We start from the raw sequence: 21163 nt of genomic DNA, 5'->3' as shown, positions 1-21163 counted from the left end.
AACATTTTCACCTTCTCAATCTCAGCGTGGCATTTGTCACATTGCGTAAAGGAGAGGCAGGTGAGTTGATTGTTTGTGTGGATCATAATGGTTTTGTCTAACTGGGCCTTAAAGTTTTTTTTCAATATATGAGAATTTAGAATTCAGAGTTTTCTTTCCTAAAAATGATAGCTACTTTGTTTTTCCACTGCGTAATTCTTTTTTACCCAGTGGAAAAACTTTCTCTATTAGTGATTGTATCCATTTATCCAGCTGCACCTGCCACTCGTCTATAAAGTATTCTTCAATCACTCTTAAGTAAACTCCAACCCAATTAACATCGCAGCGAATGGGCTCTTCAGATTGCGAAACAGCCTAGCGGAAGCCTTGTTTCTCACTGTGACCACCTTTACGCGCAGGCGGGGACCGGGCTGCTGGATGATGGCGCTGACGGGGCTGCTGCTGGTGGAGCTGGGTCTGTATGCCAGCTGTTTCGTCTGTGGGATCGTTACCGCCGCGTCCCTCACAATTGTCCAGGTGACTTTACTCACAAACTCACTCACGATCACACCAGTTTGAATTATAAGATTCTGTAATCTCCATCCTCTTCCGGGTAGACTCACTTTTTTTTAGTGCGTGCATCCGTAAAAGAAGTGGAAAAGGCTTCTCCTAAGTTTGTGTGAAATACCTTGAAGTGAGATTTATAGTAGTCATAGTCATTTTTACTGTTTTAACTCATATTTTTGCGGCTTTTATACACTTTGACACACTTCAAATAATTGATTTCATGCAGTAGCATATGGATGTTGCGCTTTCACTTTCTAATGATTTCCTGTAAAGAATAGTGTTATGAGTCTACATGTGCATTTCTTTGTCTTTATCTTTGTTTTTTGGATATACGTTACAATGTAGTGTATCACACAGTAGCACTTCACCTCTACCAGCCACTATACAGCCCATAGGAGCCTTAAAGGAACATTACAGGGAGCTGTGTGGTCACTGCTGATCCCCTTCCTCTTCATGTCATTAACTGCACTCATTTTACGCTTTGACACAAAGACAGTGTGGAAAAATAACGTTCATCTTGCGGCTTCAAATCCCTTTATGTACAACTTTCTCTTTTTAATTAATCGGGGAATGTGTGAACGAGTGAAAGTGCGTGCTTATGGATGTGCGTGCGTGCGCGTGCATGTAATAACAGAGTCATGTGTTGGATACTGCGCATGTGACCTAGTGGTCCTCGTGCCCAATTATTCTGCCCGCCTCTTTATGAAAGTCAGATGCTGCTGCTACTGTGTGTGTGTGTGTGTGTGTGTGTGTGTGTGTGTGTGCGCGCGCGTATGTGTGTGTGCACGTGCACCAGGTAGGGATTCGGCATTAATTTTTAGGTGAAGAGTTAGGCAGGGTAATTTAAGGGTTATATTGAGGTCAGGTAAACGGTTAGGATATTATGTGGAAAGTCTCCAGGAAATGAATGTAGGTAAATAATGTCCTCTGAATGGATGCAAACATGAATTTGTGTATGTGTGTGTGTGTGTGTGTGTGTGTGTGTGTGTGTGTGTGTGTGTGTGTGTGTGTTTGTTTGTTACCCCCAGGGGACGTTTCCAATACAAACACAGACCTCATGGGGAACAAAGACCAGTCCCACTGAGGCAAAATGTCTAGTCTGAGGTTAGGGATAAGATGTGATGTGGTTAGGCTGTCCACAATGAATGGAAGTCAATGCACTGTCCTAACATAACAAAGAGTGTGTGTTTTCTGTTTTTGTTGTTGCCGTTCAAATAATATTTTTTAAAAAGGAAAGTGATTGAAACAGTTTAACAAAATTGAAACGACACAACAGGAAGCACCTCACATCACAAATGTCCTATCTTTAGTCATTTCTCTTTCTTTCTGTCTCTTTCAGGGTAATTTTGGAGGTCTGTGCATGCTGTATGGACTCGTCAGCTACAATGCAACAGCGAGCACCATTGGAGTGCAGTCATCCAGCTCCTCGTCTCTGTGTTACTTTGTGTCAGCTATATCCGTCATGGTGGCAGTGGTGTGTTTCTCCCTGTCTCTCTACTGGATGTACACATTCTGCATCGACGGGGACATCAGAAGGTGACGGCTGTTTTGTTTGTCATCTGAAACCATTGACTTTTAATCTTCTTTAGCCAGCCACATATCACCATCTGTGTTTTTATGTGCTGGCTGACAAAGGTTTGAGTTTGGCAACAAAATGTAGCTGCTAACACAGACGGCCTGTTCTCCTTTTATGATTTTATAATCATCTTATGCTTGAACTTGACTATTAGTCAGCCATCATGAAGCCAATTTTATACAGCTCATAGCCATCCGAATTTAAATATCCAACCGGGATGTATCAAATGTCAGTATGTGAGGCGTTGTTTTTTGGATCGAAAATAGGTAGGAGACCCCGGGGCAGACCCAGAACAGACTAGAGGGATTACACATCTCTGCCGGCCTGGAAAAGCCAACACAGAGATGTGTGATAGGATTTTATTACAAATGCAGATGAAGAGAAAAGCTTTCCAGACAGAGCAATGCCAAAACTGGCCAAACTACCAACCATAAAACTGTTACCTGCAGTAGTTTGACGTCATTTCCTCCAAAAGTCAGAGGTTGAAATAACATGCTTTTTATACCTTTTTTTCCCCTTACTTCATAAAAGCTCAGCGTGTAACAGTCGTTCTCACGCTCTTACTGTTTATTCTAACCTGGCTTTCTCTCCACAGGGAGCGCATGTGGATGAACCTGATCGTTGCCGTGTGTGGAGTCTTCCTGTTCTTCCTGCTCATCACGGGGTGCATGCTGAAGATTGGACGCGATTCGCTCTGCACTTCGGTCATACAGACCGTTCCCAACATTACCAGGTGACACGGACACACGCACCTATACTCACACATCAGCACATCACAATCACTTCCCAAAAATAACCAACAAAGGAAAACGAAAATGACATTTAAGCCATTTCTCATTTATCACTATGAAAGATAATTACCCCGTCAAAAGCACTGTCAATAAAAAAGCTTCACTTTCTAAGCAGATTTAGTGCATGTCACTTATTTGGGCCTGTAATCATGTTATACTGGTCTCATGACTTCTTTCAACATCTCCCTTCCTTCTTTAAACTGTTATCAGCACTGTGCAGTCTGCAAACAACTGAAAAACCACACAAATCTTTTCATTTACATCTTCATTTACAAGTTTCAACCTAAATAATAATAATATTATACTGGTATTCAAAACCCGAGAGAGAGGGAAAACACCAGCATCAGTTCTGCATTTATTAACTGTATTTGCTTGTTTGAAGCTCTACTGACTTTGATGTTATTTATATTAACTGTTGCTTGTCATGGTTCATCTTCTGAGAAATCTGCTGCACACTCAATGACCATTAAGACCCATGGAGTACTTACTGTATAAATTGTGAAACTTAGTGAATATGTTTAATATTTTATAATGATTTTTAAAGGATTTTTGGCAGCTAAAATATATCTTGCTAGCTACTGTTAGCACCAACAGGACATGAAACATAATTATCTGTTTTCTGTCAACTGTCTTAACATGCAAATCTATTTCTGTCTCTTGAGATGTGAGGATGCCCAGACTAGAAAATGGGTCAGTCCACTTAAAGGTGGAAGGTTCTACAACAGCCTACACAAAGCAGAGGTCAGTATTTCATTCTTTTTTTTTCTTTAACAAAAAACAAAGGTCTCCCTTGGATCTAGCTCAAGCAGAAATACCCATATATGTATCTTAGACCTAATTAGTTACAAACTAAATTAAGTGCAATACACAACTGTTACAGTTAAGTTAACTACCTTTAAAGAAGTATTAGTGCTTCAAAGAGTTTGCTCATATGGTGGCAGCTGCTGTAAAGCGCTATAAGCCTCCAACCAGCTGTATATGGAACAGCTGGTTCCATATACAGCTATTATACAGTTAGTGTGTCCATCACTAACTGTTCACACATGTAGTTTCACACATGAGAGGTCCTCGATGTGTTTCATGTGTCTTCTACTTGCTGACTTCCTGGCAGACGGCCGTGTGGGTCAACTTCTTCTTCTGGCTCATCATCGGGGTTCTGGTGGTCATTCAGAGGCGTCAGAGTTCAGGGTCGAAGCTGTTGGTAGGAGGGCACGGAGACTACGGCGGGCCAGCTGGAGGGCTCTTCGGTGATCCGGGAGTGACAGCTGCAGAGACGGAGCCATTTTTCAACCGTCCTGCAAGACCACAGTGAGGAGGGGTGTTACAGAGGAACTTACAAACACACATACAGTAACACAAAATGATAATGTGGGAGTAGATGTGGAAAAAGGGTAAATACACACAATATGCTGTAGTTCTGATATTCCAGTGTATATTTACACATTTTCTGAAATCAGCAATCACAGTAATTCGGGATTGACTTTGTTTGTTTTAGGGTATTTCGGCCCCTAGATACAATAGAAGCATTTCCCCTCGACGAGGATGGGATTCGAACCCACGCGTGCAGAGCACAATGGATTAGCAGTCCATCGCCTTAACCACTCGGCCACCTCGTCACATGCAACAGCAGCCAAAAAAACACAAACTGTGCAGAAGCTGTGTCAGACTGACGCAGAATGACTACATATCTCAAAGATTTATCTGTCAACATGTCAATTTACCCGTTTCCCACATCTCACTAACTAACCAAAGCCAATTCACATGTCTGACTACTGAAGCACACAGAATTTGTGTGTATTTGTCCATTCCCAATGTTTCTGTTTCTGAGTATGTTTACATAACCAACATATTAACATATTAATTGGAGGCATTCATTTTATATTTCATCAGTGTGCTCAAATTTTGTATTTTTGATGTTACTGGCAAATTACAATGAGTGTTTCATATATGTAAAACACATTTGCACCCATTTTTCAAATTAACGTCATTATTGTAAAATGTCAAAACTAAACGGCGTAAAGTAAAAAAAAAAAAAAAAAGCTTCTGAAAAGTGATATTGTGAGTTTTTACTCCAGTTTTGTTGCTGTATATTGTCTTTATTCTTTATTTATGATTCATTTGACATTGAGGCTCAGGCAAATGTGAAATAAACTACTGCTTGAAGAGACATTCACTACAGGCTGAAACAACAGGAATAATGCACATTACATACGTTACATCCATTATGTTACATCATATTACAAATCATTCCAGGTTCACTCAGACATGCTTATTAATGTTAAAACATCTGTGTCGTGCAGTCGTGCATCATGAGTGAATGAACTTCAAATGGGTAAATGTCAAGATCTCAACCACAAGGCTGTTTGTTGTATTGCTACTGAGCACATGGTGTGCTGCTTTTTAAAACAATAAACCAAAGAGTTTAAACACAATGACCCAATTTTTTTTATTGCTAATATCTCTTGGAGGAAATGGAGACAGTAATAGATATGATGAACTGTGTCTCCCTCTGCTGGTTCAAGTGAAGACTGTTGCTTGTATTGGACATTCATGATGTAGTGTAAGTGCTTGTTTCATGTGTTACATACAGTATTTTGTCATGTCAGTCCACTGTTGTTTAACCTATGATTACGAAGGTGAAGCCTGTATGCTGTGTGACGCTCTATAATCTTATTATTGTGCATATGAGGTTATGTAAGAACTGATTGAGTCAGTGTCCTGCACTGTCAAGCTTTGGTCCTTCAGCTTAATGTTTGATCCTTCATGTTGAGTAAAACTTCTGGCAGTCTTTAAATTCTGCATGATATTAATTTAAATATAATTATAGGCCAGTTTACATCAGCCAAAAAATAAATGTACCCCACATTATTGTTATTATACAAAACACACTATTTAAGACATTAAGACATTTCAAGCCAATCTGTGCACTGATGCTGTATTAAGGCATAACCACACAACCTAAAATGTGGATGCATCACTTGCCCACCAGATACAATACATTCACCCCAAGAAAATCAGCTTTTAAAAAAAATAATTATGCTAAGAGGAATGAAGCCTCACTGAATGATATACCAGCAAGTCTCCAGCAGATCAAAATAGAAGGAATGAGCTTACCTCTGCCATTACAACATGACTGTCTTTCCTAAACTGTCTAATCTCTGTGGATTAAGTGACCTTGCTTGCGCCCTGAGGTAAAAGATACCGTTCACTGACGAGAGTAAGGAAGGAGTGACGGGACTAGGAAGAAGGAAACGGAATAAAGGATTTTAGAGGAAAAACTTCACTGGTCCTGTAAGTCAACTTGCAAGAGCCAATTCAACTGCTTCTGTACCTGCAGTAGAATTTGTTACCTTGAGTTACTGTGTGCTTTTTTTTATGAACACAGGAAAGCTGTAAAGGACAACAAAGAGGAGAGAACACTCTGGAGAGCACAGAGGACTGTCTGAAATCTACCACAAAGCTTGTGATATATTTGACTCTGGAATCTGAGGTAAGACTATCTCACATCTTGCTTGGCTGGTGATTACTTGACTACTGATTATATTTTAAAAAACAACCTGTGTAGATATAAATGAGTCTGGGAGACAAAAAAAAAAAGCAGAGTAGAGATTGGAAAAAAATGCATCAGATATAGAGATACTACTGGTATGATGGGGATAAAAGTGAACCACAGAGAAGAGCAATGGGCACTGTAGACTGAGCTAAGCCATGATAAGCCTCTTTAAGCTACTTCACTCTCCACAGACCAAATGTTCTGTTTTAAACCTGTTGATCTGTGCTGGATGTCTGCTATTGATTTACTTTATCTGTGTTTTTGGCAAGAGAGCTCTAGTTTACTGCCAAATCAGGCAGCAATAAAACCATAAAAGAGTCCTTAAATTTCAATTTTAAATCATAGAAAGCCTTTTACACTGGACAAACACATGTTAGGTGGCTTTATTTTCAAGCATCTGTTTGCTTAAGTGTGCTCAAGCCAAATCATTTCGTCTCATCCAATTCCATCGACCTCTCTGTCTCTGTCCAGATCATGTCTCAAGACCAGTTTGAGTCAGTGGCAGTGAGTGTGGAGTCCCTCTTGACTGATGCTAAGAGGATGCAGACGCAGTGCCGTGAACGCAGCGAGCAGCTCTCCCTGGCCGCCACACAGCTGAGGGTGGAGTCGTCCGCCCTGAGGGAGCAGTGCGAGTCCACCCAGCTGGACATGGCCCGCATCCGCCGGCAACTGGATGAGCTGTTGGACACCAAAGCCGCCTTCGAAGCCCGGGAGAGGCAAGCGCGTAAACTAAGTAAGCAGCTGTGAGGAAATGAAAAAGGAAGATGAACAGAAGGGGCCAAGGTGTGAGAAAGAAGTGGAGCAGCATCCTACACATGTCATGAACTGTTACGCAGGCTCCCATTGAGACTGATTGGTACCCAGAAGAGAGAGGGAAAGTGAGGAGGAGATAAAGGAGTGGGAGGAACGAGGGAAGAGGTGTTGGAGTGATGGAGAAGAGGGTCAAGAGTAAGAGTAAAAGAACCCATCACCATCTTAAAAATGCTACTTGAAAGTTGATGTTTAGGAAGATAGAAAAATGTACCTTAACATTTAGCTGGAAATGACTTTCCTGAAGTCACACAGATGGCAGAAAGTACAAAACTGTGTGTGTGTGTGTTGTCAGGGTGTTGAGAGAAGGGGGAAAGCAAGCAAGGGAATAAAAACACGGAAGAGAAAAGCACTTTATCCACATTTACAGATCTTTCCTGTTCCTCTTGTTGCCATGTGAAACAGATACACATGTGAACACAAGCATCTGATCCCTGTCCTCTCTCTCACTTTTTATGTCAAATAAACACATTCAAATCCAAAATGACCTCTTGTCTGCTTATGTCTCTTGCAATTCACTGTGTATACATGTCACCTCTTCATTGACACTTTCACTTTATCTATCTGTCAGATGTCAGGAAGTATCGTCTCATTCGACAACACATCTGGAAGAGAGACAGAAAAGCAGAGAGACAACAACACAGACATACAGCAAATATAACAGCTGGGACTCTGTCAGTGTGAGGATGTTATAGTTTTACATGCTCTCTGCCATCATTTTCACCTCTGTCTTTCACTGAGACCACTATCAAATATTTTTCTTGCCTTCTAGGTTGAGTGTAACTGAGTGGAAGTGGCAGAGTATATGTGATTCATTTAAATACCATTCTGAATGATAAAACCGTGGCTGTATTCAAATAATATATTCATAAAGAAAACAGGGGTGCTTCCTCTTTTTCACAGGTGCCTGTTGAGAAGGGAGGAAGTGATTTTCAAGAGACAAATATTGCTTTGATCCTAATGTAAAGGGTGGACAAACCAACACCAGGCACCAAAGTGGATGAAAACAGATGAAAAAAAACCCTTTAGTACACGTCAATACATTATAAAAATACACCAGCACCTTGGGAACCCCTAAGGGCACATGCGAGGGGATAAAAAATGAGTGAGAGCACCAGTGACTTTCGCTTGCTCTCAAGAAAGTTTCACATAATCACCAGAAACATTCATGTGCTCACAACAAGGTAGGCCTATTACTTCTGGCACACAGAGGAGACCACCCAGTGCATTTCTGCTTCTGCTGTGTGGAAATTGCAGTACAGGAGTTAGCTGAGTTGTATGTTAAACCTGGACTTCATTAAAAAGACATTACTGCTTTGCTTGCAAACCATCATTTAAAACGAATTTTGAAATCTTGTGGTCTGTTTCGGCACAGGGGAGACACCAGTTTGAATCAGGCAATTACTTTCATTCATGAACAATTACAAAAACATCTAGACAACTGGAGACAACTCCATGAAGATAGGGGTGAATGTTCACAAAATGCAAAGAGAATGGATTACATGTCAGGAAAGAAGGGACTAATTATAAATGGAAACTGGACTCCTATGACAAGTTAAAGCCATTTAGTGTCTGTATATATTTGCAGCCTCTCATCAAGGTGAAGTGATGCACCTGAGGTGGGAGGTTCCCTTCCTGACAGGTGCGCATGTGTTATCCTCCATGTCCTAGATGTGATCATGTGAATTCTGGATGGAGACTTCTTGACAATAACAGTATAAAAACTTCCACTTAAATTTATATGCTTCAGTTGAAAGCTATTGTATAGTTTTTTTCACCCTCTGCCAGGATTAATAATTATTTATTTTCTTGCATTTTTTAAAATTTGTCTATTTGGTTTATAGAAAATGTGTCTCCAGTCATCAGAAGATGCTCTAATGTTGTCCTCTCTCTTTCTCTCCTCTGCTGGTGGTTATACTGTCAACTTAATAGAGAAACATCATCCTGCTCACACAGTGAAGCAGGACTAGTGTGAGCATTGTAGGGAGACTTTTAGCTGAGATCAGCACCCGAGGACAGACCAGCATGTCCACACAGAGGGGGAAACCCTTTCTCTGAAACCACTTGTGGCAAGAGTTTCAGCACAGTACTTTAAGTGCCTCAGTGCATCCACACAGGGACAAACCCTACCAGTCAGCTACCTCTCCTGCTGCAGGAGGGAAACCAAACCAATGCAACTTGTGTGATAAAAACATTCTACTTGCTACAACATCTGAAAATTAGCCTCTAAAGAGAGATTTCATCAGTGCATTGGCAGATGCAAACCAGGGAGAAATCATACCAATGCAAGCTCTGCTGGAAAAGCTTTAGTAAGAACAGGCGTCTCAAGAGAGTTCACACAGGAGAGAAACTGTACAACTGTGAGCCATGTGAGAGACGCTCCACTCAGGATCCTCCCTGCACACGCTGGAGAAAAAACAGACTGCTTCCCCACATGTGCCTGAAGAGTTTGAGTCAGTGAGGAGCTGTAAAGAGACACACGTTCTGCCCAGAGCTCAGAAAATCAGTGTGTAAGCTGTGATGGAGGTTCAGCATCTGTTCACCCTTGTTTTCTGTACTAAATAAGTTCTAGAAAATGTGACTGCTCGTGTCTCTCACCCTGTTGGGACTTCTTTTTAAAATTCTTTTGTGGTAGCGTTCCGTTAATCTCAGCTGGGGAGCACAATGTTACACCATAACTGACAAAAAAATGACCACGTAAGTAAAGTAACCAGACTGCCTGTACCAGATTTTGGAAACTGTTTGCCAACTGAAGTAGGACAAAGAAGAGATTTAGCAACTGTTTTCTAATGTTTTTAATATATGTAAATATTGTTACAAAATGACCTGAACACTGGTGTGGATGCTGTTTTCACATATGAACACCATTCAGAAAATGACCTGCTGTAGTGTAGGTGTAATTACAGTGTGCAGACTGTTAAGAGATGTGTGGGTTGATGAGAAACAATGACTGTGTTTTAAATACACTGGATTTAGGACTCAGCAAGACTGACATAAAGGTTAAAGGTATAGTAAGCGATGTGGGGGGAAAACAAGGAGAAAAGTTGTTGACATTTGAGTGAAAACCAAAACACCCCCCCTCCCCCTTCGTGCTCCTTCTGGGGCTCCACCCCTGAAGTTCATGGACGCACATTGTCATGGTAACGGACGTAACCACTGCGCAAACTAACCAACATGGCGAAGTCTGAAGCGTCTGCTGCAGTGTCTCCCTCTGCTGGGAAGGAAACACCTTCATTAGTGACATTTCCTTACATAGTAGTGCTTATTATTTATGTACTATTAAAAGGTACCAAAACAAGTGATTTTTCTTTTAGGCCTTGTTATTTAAAAATTCTTAATAAGCATAGTTAGCTGATAATTAATAAGAACAGTCCCATTATCAGTTCCAACATCTTTAGTAAACATAGCAGTAATATTTCTCAATGTGCAATTTTGCAGCAATAATTCAAACTTTCCCATTTTTCTGTAAGCTTCTGAATGAGCTAACTACCTTTACCAACAGTAGCAGAGCTGTTTATTCATCATTAAAGAAAACTTGATATTGTGAGCTTGAACCAGAAGCTGATTCATGGCCATGAAGCACAAGTAAGAGTAAACATGAAGTAAAGCAGAAAGAAAACAGCAGCAAGAGAATGTGTGCTCTTTCTGTTTCACATTCCAATAGACGAAAGAAAAGCAGACACGGAAACTTCTTGTGTCATAAAAGATTAAAATTTTAATTAACCGTTATAAATCATTCTATAAATACATGGTTTTCATATTAAGAACTTTTTTTTAAATAGCAATAGATAACAAACAAGCAGTAGGGTAGTTGGTCAAACAGCGGCTGTTGTCAGCTGGGAATGTGTGTGTTTGGTTTTTTTAGCCACAAGTCTTCAACAAGACGCTCCTGATATCACCGCTCTGAAAGATAGAAGTGAAGATGAGTTACAGACAAAATCTTCAGTCTGGTTGTGTTTGTACGTGCGAGCGTGCAGGCAGACTTACTTTCAACTTTCTTTTTTAGTGGTGACAGTGCTGATTTTGCCTGAAAAGCACACAAATAACAACATCACTGTGACAATTTAAAAAAAAAGAAGATTAAAACAAATAAAAATATTATAATTGAACTGGAACAGAAACGTAGCTACTGATTTACCTTCTTGATAGCAGTCCAGTCTTCAAGAATGTCGATGTCTCTCAGCATGTAGACGATGAAAGGCCCTGCACAGAGACACTGTTATTAAACTATCTGTACATCTGATAGCAGCAAATTCCATTTTACCAGTCAATAAAATGTGAGATGTGTGGCAGAATTTTTTTTTTTTTTTTTTTTTTTTAAAGTATATTTTTTCGGGCTTTTTTTGCCTTTAATGTACAGGACAGTGAAGATAGACAGGAAACAGGAGGCAGAGAGAGGGGGGAATGACACGCAGGATAAGACCGCTCGGCTCGGGATTCGAACCGGGGTCACCTGCAACGAGGACTGTAGCCTCAACACATGGGGTGGGAGCGCTACCCGCTGAGCTATGCTCAACCCCGTGTGGCAGAAATTTACAACATATAAAAACAGTTTAAATGTGGAGGAAGATAAAAAGGAAGATGATGAGATTTTACCTGAGACCAAAGCTACTTTCTTTTTCCTGTCCGACCGACCCAGCAGGTTCTTTCTTTTACACTTCTTGCCCCTAATCTCATCGCTCCACTCTGGGATGAGAAGATATAGCATTAATCATATCATTTATTTAGAACTGTTTAGAATTGATTTAGTCTGATAACAGACTATAAAGACAAAGGAAGGATTTGGTGTGTGTACCAGAGGTTAGGTCTATATTCTGTCTGTCCTCCTCCAGTCTTCTTATCTTCTCCAGCAGTTCTGACCTCATGGCATCCAGCAGCAAAGTCCGCTCACTCTGTAACACATGTACAGTTTTGTAGTCATTTTGCTCACCAACACTGTGCATATATAATGTAATACAATGTTTGTGTGTTTGTTACCTCCAGGTGTTGCTTCGCTCCTTGTACTTCACAATCATGCTTGTGCTGGATGACCTGCAGACAAAGCTCTCGGTACACTCCTGTGGACAGAGAGACGACACAGTGGATATAATTAGATTTTTGTGTCCTTGGTTACTTTCAGAATTATATTAGCAAACTCTGCCTGAAAATATCACTAAACAGCTAAATTCTTAAGATGCTCAAAATTCAACAAAATCATATTCCTTCTTTCCTTAAAGTGTGTTCTACTTACCAGCCACTTGTGTTCGTATCTGCATGCTATTCTGTAGTGCAGCCAAAGGTTCTCTGTATTCTCCAGCTTTTCCTGTCAGCACCTCATCCAGCTTCACTTTCACCTGGTTCAGTCGCTCTCGAAACAACCTGCAAGCCCACGCTGAAATCAGCTTTACAGAACCATGATTGTTTTAAAACACAGCGTACTCCTCCTGTTTCAACTTACTTCTCTTTCAGCTCTTGAAATTGTTTTTCCAGATCCAGCATCTCATCCAGACACTCTCCTCTCCTCCGCTCACAGTCCTCATCATCCATCTCTTCACAGCAGGCAGTCAGATAAAGAACAGTTAGCAGTAGTTAGTATCTTTATTTATTTCTCCATGTTTCTTTACATACAATCATGTAACTGTTTATCAGCATACTTAGATTTTTACCTGAACTCTCCTCTTCCTCCTCCTCTTCTTCTTCCTCCTCATCACTCTCCTCCGAGTCACTCTCCCTTTCCTCCATACTCTCCTCCATGGTCTCCTCTCCTCCGCCTCTGCTTCTTTCTCCTTCATTCTCTCTGGGCTCCTCCAGCACTCCGTTGGCCTCAGGGAGTTGAGACTCTCCTTCCGCCTCCATCTCCTCCTCCGGCTCCCTCACAGGAGGTTGGGCGGGCATGGCTGGTTGGAAACACACAGAAACACATTTTGTCTGATTAAATCCACAGATCTACTTAAAGACTACATATTCGAGAACCTACAACCAATTTGCAAAATGATATGCATTCACTTTTGAACTCAGATATAAAATTCTGATTGACTTAATTTTTAGGATTGAATGTAGAAATTATTTTGAGTCTATCCAACTTATAAACAATAAGAAATCTGCATATGCAATTAATATGCTACAGATTAAAAAAAGAGTCTGATTTCATCACTTAGCAGAGGAAGAAAATAAGTAGTAAAAGAAAAGTGATTAGCCTAAAAAAAGCACACCACATATCATTGTGATTTATTATTATTCAGTGGATTTTATTTACCATTTTATATTACATTCATTGTGGCATTCTGCCTGTGTTTTTATGTTTAAAGGTAAAAAACAGTGATAACACGGCTCCGGTGCGGCTTCCGTACCTCTGTCAAGCTACAAACACCAAGAACAAAACCGGAAAGCGTAATATTTCAACTGAATGCAAAAAGTAAACATAGAGCAGAATAAATGACATTAAACTGCCTTGGCCACGTTTTATAAAATATATACATGAAGAATGTAAATAAACTTTATCCAGTACTCCGGCGTCATACTATTTTCATTACCGGAAGTATCATTACAAACCAGCCTAGCTTGACCACCAGAAGCTTCCGCGATGTCCTGGATTAAAATGGTAAACGGAGGTATTAAAACCAGAATAAAGTCCAGAACTGAGTCTGAAACCTGTTACACTGTCAGTCCACTTTGACATTAACGCAAAGCAATGACACTCAGACTTGTTGTTCACATTTTCTAGAACAATTTAACGCCAAATAAACCCAAAAGTGAAGTCAAGTGCAACACTAAGCTAACGAGAGACGGCTGCTGACCTATGAGCTGTTGGGTATTGTACTGACAGATATGATGTCTAAATGTATTTAGTGTCTTATTAAAAAAAGAACATTATTAGTATTTGAATGTAAAAACATGTTGAATGGTCGCCGGAGTAGCTTTCATCCTTCATGTTCCCGGATTAAGTCCAACCGTTACTCATTACTAACATATAACTCTGCGCACAGTCTCACCTGCTCCCGCTGTCGGCCTGTAACTCTGGAACGTATCACCTATATATCAGATACTTGTTAGATTTCCATTATTCTTTTAAAAAGTACTTCCTTTTCACTTCTGTCTCCAGTTCGACACTTTGCCGGACTCTACGATCCGTGAACTCAGCCAATGAGCGCCGAGCCCAAACGTGCTCTGACCAATCACAATGCAGAAGGAGGTTCAGCCATCCAATCACATTCTACAGTGTTCCCAGAAGCCTTCGGTACAGGGCGGACTTCTAGCAAAAACCGCGGATCCCTCTGTATTCAAAGCTATAGTATTATTATTATATACTATACTATACTATAGCACACATTGTATTGTATTGTATTATATTATATTATATTACATTGTATTGTATTATATTATATCTGACCAACAATAGATCCTATGATTAAAGGCTTATCATTTTGGAAACATGAGTCATCACAAAAATGTTTGGAAGTGTTTCATTGCTGACTGTGGATCAAACTCACATGACCTATTATTCCAAAAGCAAAGAGAGCAAGAAAGATGTTTTATTTTGATAGTGATTACATCCTAATATCCATGTCAATGTACTGTGGATGCAACAGAGGTGAACCTGAAGTGTGCAAATGTTTTAATTTGTACTACACTCTTCCCAAAGCGTGTGTACATCCAGTTGTCATACTGTAATTAACCACAGAGTGGCGCCAAAGTAACGCAGGACAGCCATGCCAGTGCTAATGATGCGACTCATATTACTTGAACAATGAGCCTTTTTAATGGCAGACATTTTGACATGTCATAGCAGGAAACCCACAGGTTGGATGAATATTATTAATAATGGATGCATTCCATGTAGTTACACCAGTTTCAGGATCCTGATATTATAGTGTATGCTGCTGGTAATTGGCATGCACACTGTCATTGTTTGCATTAGTAATTACATGTGCTTTACCTGCTATGAAACAGCTGTGTAAAGACTGATAAAAATGTTTGTCAAATGTCAAATTAATAAATCATACACTAATTTATTTAAATATACATTCTGTATTTACAGATAATAATAATCTAATAAAGAGCTGCATAATTATCTATAGAGGTCTATTTAAGTTTTTTGAAGCAGTGAATGAACAACCACAATAACTAAAGAGAAATGTCCATTTTACATGTTTTTATTAAAGTTGCATAAAAGTGTAACAAAATTGGGCAAAAACAAGACCTGTTGTTGATATTGCTACATTTGTTTGTTGGTTTGATCTAATCATTGTCCAAAAAACACCACCACTCCTCCAATCCGCATGTTTAGCTCTTGTATTTAGCCTCAATGAGAATAATCAGTATATATATTTTTTTGCAATTTTCCCCAACAGTAAAAAAACAGACTTCTCAATAACAGTCTAATAAGGTATAATCCAAACCTGGATTTTAGAAATGAAAATCCACTCAAATTCAGCTACTGATTGAGTTTGCCTGGTACAATCCCGACCCATCAAAATGTTTCCAAAACAACACAGACAGCTGATCTGGAAACCCCACAAGAAAGGCAAAAGCAATCGCATCAAAATGTATCTGAATGGATTTTTTGTTCAACTACATGTTAATCCAAGGCCTGGCATCAAGAAGTGTCATGATCACAATAAAAACAGACCAGTATTCAAATGGTAAATGTAAAGAACATTGTTTATCTAAACAAAATCACTGTATCAAGGCCTAAGTATTAAACACTCACTTCTAAAAAACAAAACCCCAAAAACAACAGAATCTCATTGTTTTCCAAAGACAAAAAAAAAAAAAAAAAAAAGGAGCGACAGATCACATGCCGCAGTTCTGCTCAGTAACGCATGTTTTTAAACAGTCTGCGTTACCTTTTTTAAAAATGAATGTCTTTATTTGGTTTGTGTAACATAAATAATACCTAAGGCAACATCTGTTTTTAAAAAAGGAAAAACTGAAGAAAGGATGGAGGAAGAGTGGAGGGATAGAAGGATGGAAATGGATGGGAGGAGGAGAGAGGGGGATGCCAGGGAGAACTGACAGAGCAGCACGATAAAAATGGGCCAGTTTGGGTGTGTGTGTGTGTGTGTGTATGTGTGTGTGTCTGTTGGTGTGGAGACAGAAAGAGAGAGACAGACGGTGACGCTCTCCTGTCACTGCAGGTGTTCACAATTGGTCACAGGAATCACAGCAAACGTTACGGCTTCTCCTATAGGCCGATGAGCTCTGGTCTCTAATCTGATTGGCTCAGGATAAGGAACAGATGACTTATTCTTAGAGATGATTGGCAGCTGTAGCGGAGAAACACACACATCTTGTGACAGCTATGGACCTGTCCCCCTTTCTCTTTCTGTCAGCGCCTGATGTGTGTGTGTGTGTGTCCGTGTGTGTGATATGTGCACGTTTGTGTGAGAGGCAGCTGTGTTTGCTAACGTGTTTCCGTTTCCTCCGCCTTCTGTGTGTGAGAGGGAGAGAAAGAAAGAAAGAAAGAAAGGAGAGAAAAGAAGGATGAATGCATTTCATCAGCTTCAGTTTGAAACAGTGGCCTCCCTCCTTCTATCCCGCCCACTCAGCCATCTCATTGGTGGGTTTTACTGACGTGACGGGCAGAGGACGCTTCAAAGTCTCCACACCAACACAGAGTTTCCATGTACATGTGACCACTCTGAACTGACCTCTGCCAAACACTAAAGAATGTGCTGGATGAAATAAAAGAAAAACAGTGAGAAAGAGACAAAGAGAGGGGGATGATTTAAAAAAAAAAAAAAAAACACAAACAAGGCAGCTTTGTTTTGGGTCCCCCTGTCGGACTGTCAAGAGAGTGTGTGACAAAACGCATCCAGGAAAAAAAAAAAAAAAAAAAAAAAAAATCAACCCTAAACAACAGGAACCAGTCCTATACTAAAAATCTTCTTTCTCGTACAGAACAGCAGAATATACAGGCCATAAGAAACACTCCTATTATGAATGTTGCTGTACATTATGTAGCAACACACACACGTAGCATTTAGCAACACACAGACGTACACATGTATGTGCAGGCCGGACAGCAGTGGCTTCTACGGAGCCTCTCTTAAACCACTGCACTACACATCTGAGGAGAAGAAAACAAAAAAAACCCAACTTATTTTCAAGCACATCATCCGACCTAAGAGGACCTACTTCTACTCAAAGGAAGATCAGTGTTTTCTGTCTAAAATGAGTTGGAGCGTACGACCACCACAGCCAACCAGTGACTCTTTTTTTAGGTTCAAGCACCATTTCCAGGGATCAGATTTTCCTCTTGGAGACAGTCGTGTTGCACTAAAGATATAACATACATTATTCTTTGTGGTCAGAGGTTCAGACTTTCTTCCCAAAATGACATAGTGCAGATTTTTCAACAAGATGCACACACGCATACGAAAGAACCTTTAAAATGCACCACTGTAGCAAATGCCTCTGATTAAATGGTGGGGGGAGGAATTAGTAAAGATGGTACAGACCCCCCCCCCCTCCAAAATCTGAAAGTTACTACTAATAATAATAGTGATTAAAAAAAAGTCAAGTGAATATCCCCATTCCCTCAAACAGAACCAGAAATCAGCAGAACAATGGGTGGTAGCTGGATCATTTACAAACTTTAGACCCCTTACATAGAAATGACAAATCTTATTGGTAGAGACCTAAACAGTGCTTCGAGCTGATTGGCTGCTGCTTCTTCCTCCTCTTTCAGCGTTCACCCCTCCGCTCTTTTTTTTCTTGGCTGTCGCGGGCTCGTTCTCTTGTTCCTCTTCCCACTCTTGGCCTCTCTGCTCTCAGTAATTACGGGACTGATTTCAGCTCCTCTCCTTCTCCTTCGTGTTGGAGGGCAGAGACAGATGGAGGGTTGGTGCGAGGAGGGTGGGAGGAAGAAGAGCTGGATGAGGAAGAGGAGTGAAGCCAAACAAAGAGTGAAGGAGAGGCAGAGATGGAAGGAGAGAGTGTGCCTGGGTTTGAGATGAATCGCATGTTGTTGATTTCACCCGGTGATAACGTATATTTTTTAAAACTTCTTCTTCTTTCCTAGTAGTTTAAGAAAGGAACATTTATGGGGCTGTATCCAGGCAACAAGAGATGAAAATAGAGGGGTGTAAAGGAAAGAGCAGAGGGCCCAACAGAGGAAGGAGCAGATGGAAAAAAAACTAAAACAAAAGGATGGGAAATGGCAGGAAGATGAGAGGTGAGGGCCGAAGAGGAGGAGGAGGAAGAGGAGGAGGAGGAGGGAGGACATCAGGGATGAGGAGGATGGACGCCATCATTTCTTCTGAGGCGTGGAGAGCTTCTGCATCCCTCGGATCTTGTTGAGCAGCTCTGAGACAAAGTCCTATGGGGAGACAGGAGGGACAAAACACGTGAATCCATACTTCATACATGTGGGCGTTAGATAATCAGGGGAGGGGGAAGAAGAAAGGAAGATTTCTTACCTCAGTAGGTTTGAAACAGTCAACCAGCAACTCCTGTAAAACAAAAGAAAAAAAAAGGAAAAAAAGAAGGTGAGATTAAATGCTGCTCGGTGCTGTGTAAGCTTCTGGAAACGTGTCTGTGTAGCTTTATCTTTATTACATACCTTGACCCTGGCTGCCCGCTCAACGTCACTGGGCATATCCAGCAGTTCATCCACGTCTATCTCCAGCTCAGGAATGGCCTCCTCCTATAACACACACACACACATACACACACATACACATTAGTCTTTCATGTGCACATGGAAAGAAATCCTCATCCTTTCTATTCTTAGTGCCTGTGTTTATGCTTTGTGGTTGTTGACTGGAAATAGATCAGCACAGTCATTTCTGTCTCATTCTGCATGATGCGGTACAGTGACTGTTGAACCTCTGGACACTAGAGGGCGGCGTCCGTCCATCGCCCCACGTGTTGTACGAGACAGAAAAAGAGAGGAGAGACAAAGAGCGGCCGGCAAAGCACATGCTTTCATCAATGTGGAAATTTGATCAAAAGCAAATTAGATTTTTCCAGGAAAAGAAATATCTACTTAAATACAAGATTTATTTGTTTACGTGAAAGCTTTGTGACTTTTTATAACCCACCAGAGTTTGCAACACAAAGCAGCTTCACATGAAAGTTTAAATCAAACAGGACATAACCAAAATAAATGGGATTTGTATGGTGAGGGGGTGAGATCTTAAAATTAAACAAAGAAGAGAAGAGCAGGGGCATATGCTGAAAGTAACTGTATGTGTGTGTGTGTAATGTAACATGTAAAACACACATGTATGCACTGATGAAGTTGACCCATACTGTGAAAATGTACGGGTGCAGTTGCCTCTGGCGTAGAGATATATAGCCTATTAAATAAATAGAACTGTAAACTCGGTTCGCTGCAAGTTCGTCTTTGTCTCCTTCTTTCCTTCTCGCCAGGCCGTCTCTCTCTTCATCCAATCAATTCTTTCTCTTCTTCGATTAAGCCATCGCTCTATAAAAAGCTGTTTAATAGTCCTCCCTCTCTTTCTCTGTTTCTCCATCTGTCTCGCTCACACACACTGGCTCAGTGTGTGCGTGCAACCAAAGCAATTCACCGCTGGCGAGGACGACAACACACACACACACACACACACACACAATCACTCGTTTCCCCTCTTTTGCAGCTCAATTGCTACCCTATATTCATGTCATTCTCCAGGAATCTCTCTCTCGCTCTCGACCTCCCCCTTGGTTTGAGTTGCCCACACCAGCTGTCTCTGCACCTGCCCAACTGCCCCCTACTCCAACACACACACGCGCACACACACACACACACACACACACACACACACACAGGCACAGCATGCTGTGTGTGTCACATTAGATGAACGCTACGTTTCTCAAATGTGAAAACTCCTCACCACCACAGAGATGCTTGCCGTTACACACACACCTCACACACATGTGGATTAAAGAATTATAGAAATGTGCATTAATAAGTCTGAGCTAGATGACGTGTGTGTGAGTGTGTGAGTGTAAAGGGCGGGGTATAAGGATTTAATTCTGAGCAGGACAGCCTGTATGTGCGAGATAGAGACTGAAGGTGACAGACAGACTTGCTGTCAGCAGAGTAACGCACACACACTACACACACACACACACATAGAAAAAAGGAGACATACTGTAAGTAGCAACGCAGACAAAAAACTGGCACACACACACACACGAGATGAGAGTACAACATTTAACCAGCAGTGGTAGAAAAAGTACACATACCACACAAATACACACACACACACACACTTAAGCTGTATTTTTACTGAACAGCAAAATTAAAGCAGTTCATACACCATCCACTCAAAACACACACACACATGCTTACACTGCAGAGACACACACACACAAACACACAGCCTGAGAAGTCTGACACAAAGACATGTGGGCTCCATGTGCTACTACACACTGTAACAAAAAAAAACGAAGAAAAATGCCGGAAAGAAAGGACAAGAAGACAAAGACGTTGTATAAAGCAGACTTTTCTTTATCATGACTTCTACTCAGTCACATGGGTTAATGAAGAAAGATTTTTGTCTTTTAAATCCCCCTTCTCAATGAATTTGGCTGCAGGGTGCTAACAAAAGACAACATATTGGATTTCTTAAATGCACTTTATTTATTTTTTTTATTTGTTACACTTCAGGTCCTGTACTGAAGCATTTTATTCCTATTTCATATGTCTGACTCAGCTAACTCTAAGGTAACTTTACCACATTAACAGCTGGTAAATATAGTAAAAAGTGTTAATATTGGCTTACTATGATTACTATTACTATGATTTGTTAAATTTGCGAAGGGGGGAAGGGAACGCCGGGAGGAAGGAAGGGAAGAGGTTAAACAGCATATCGAGAAGAGGGAGCAGCTGAGAGAAGCTGCCCAAGAGAGAGAGGGTGAGGAGGGGGGGGGGGGAGAGAGAAAGAGGGAGAGAAGAGG

The 21163-nt window shown here is 40.8% G+C and overlaps 3 protein-coding genes and 1 non-coding gene across 5 annotated transcripts in view; 1 reads left to right on the top strand and 3 right to left on the bottom strand.

The window, feature by feature from the left end:
* Positions 1–21163, bottom strand: part of ppp1r14bb (protein phosphatase 1, regulatory (inhibitor) subunit 14Bb) — a 244621-nt gene that overhangs the window by 202361 nt on the left and 21097 nt on the right. The window contains exons 2-4 of the mRNA XM_053342932.1: positions 18819–18902; positions 18676–18708; positions 18039–18575 (exon numbers count right to left, since the gene is read on the bottom strand). Of these exons, the coding sequence (XP_053198907.1) occupies positions 18507–18575; positions 18676–18708; positions 18819–18902 (186 nt within the window). The 3' untranslated portion in view covers positions 18039–18506. The remainder of the gene's footprint in view (positions 1–18038; positions 18576–18675; positions 18709–18818; positions 18903–21163) is intronic.
* On the top strand, positions 406–5279 carry tmem179ba (transmembrane protein 179Ba). 2 transcript variants are annotated; one of them, XR_008323886.1, is made up of 6 exons: positions 406–516; positions 1886–2082; positions 2718–2855; positions 3576–3654; positions 4025–4304; positions 4409–5279. XR_008323886.1 is itself a non-coding variant. In XM_053342927.1 (5 exons), exons 1-5 carry the CDS (start codon positions 418–420, stop codon positions 4223–4225), a joined length of 714 nt encoding a protein of 237 aa, XP_053198902.1. In that variant the 5' UTR covers positions 406–417; the 3' UTR covers positions 4226–5279. The 2 variants fall into 2 exon arrangements, 1 of the variants encoding a protein (XP_053198902.1); XM_053342927.1 differs by having other exon boundaries at positions 4025–5279.
* On the bottom strand, positions 4448–4529 carry trnas-gcu (transfer RNA serine (anticodon GCU)). The gene has a single exon. It is a non-coding gene; the product is annotated as a tRNA-Ser (tRNA).
* Positions 10972–14350, bottom strand: brms1 (BRMS1 transcriptional repressor and anoikis regulator). The gene is made up of 10 exons (XM_053342926.1): positions 14248–14350; positions 12922–13152; positions 12714–12804; positions 12507–12634; positions 12254–12333; positions 12072–12168; positions 11873–11962; positions 11415–11479; positions 11264–11303; positions 10972–11179 (listed from the first exon to the last, which is right to left on the bottom strand). The coding sequence occupies exons 2-10, from the start codon at positions 13148–13150 to the stop codon at positions 11172–11174; spliced, it is 828 nt and encodes a 275-aa protein (XP_053198901.1). The 5' UTR covers positions 13151–13152; positions 14248–14350; the 3' UTR covers positions 10972–11171.

The sequence above is a fragment of the Scomber japonicus genome, chromosome 22 (assembly GCF_027409825.1).
Source record: "Scomber japonicus isolate fScoJap1 chromosome 22, fScoJap1.pri, whole genome shotgun sequence".
NCBI classification, from domain to species: Eukaryota; Metazoa; Chordata; class Actinopteri; order Scombriformes; family Scombridae; genus Scomber; species Scomber japonicus.
This window is presented reverse-complemented; position numbering and strand designations above follow the sequence as displayed.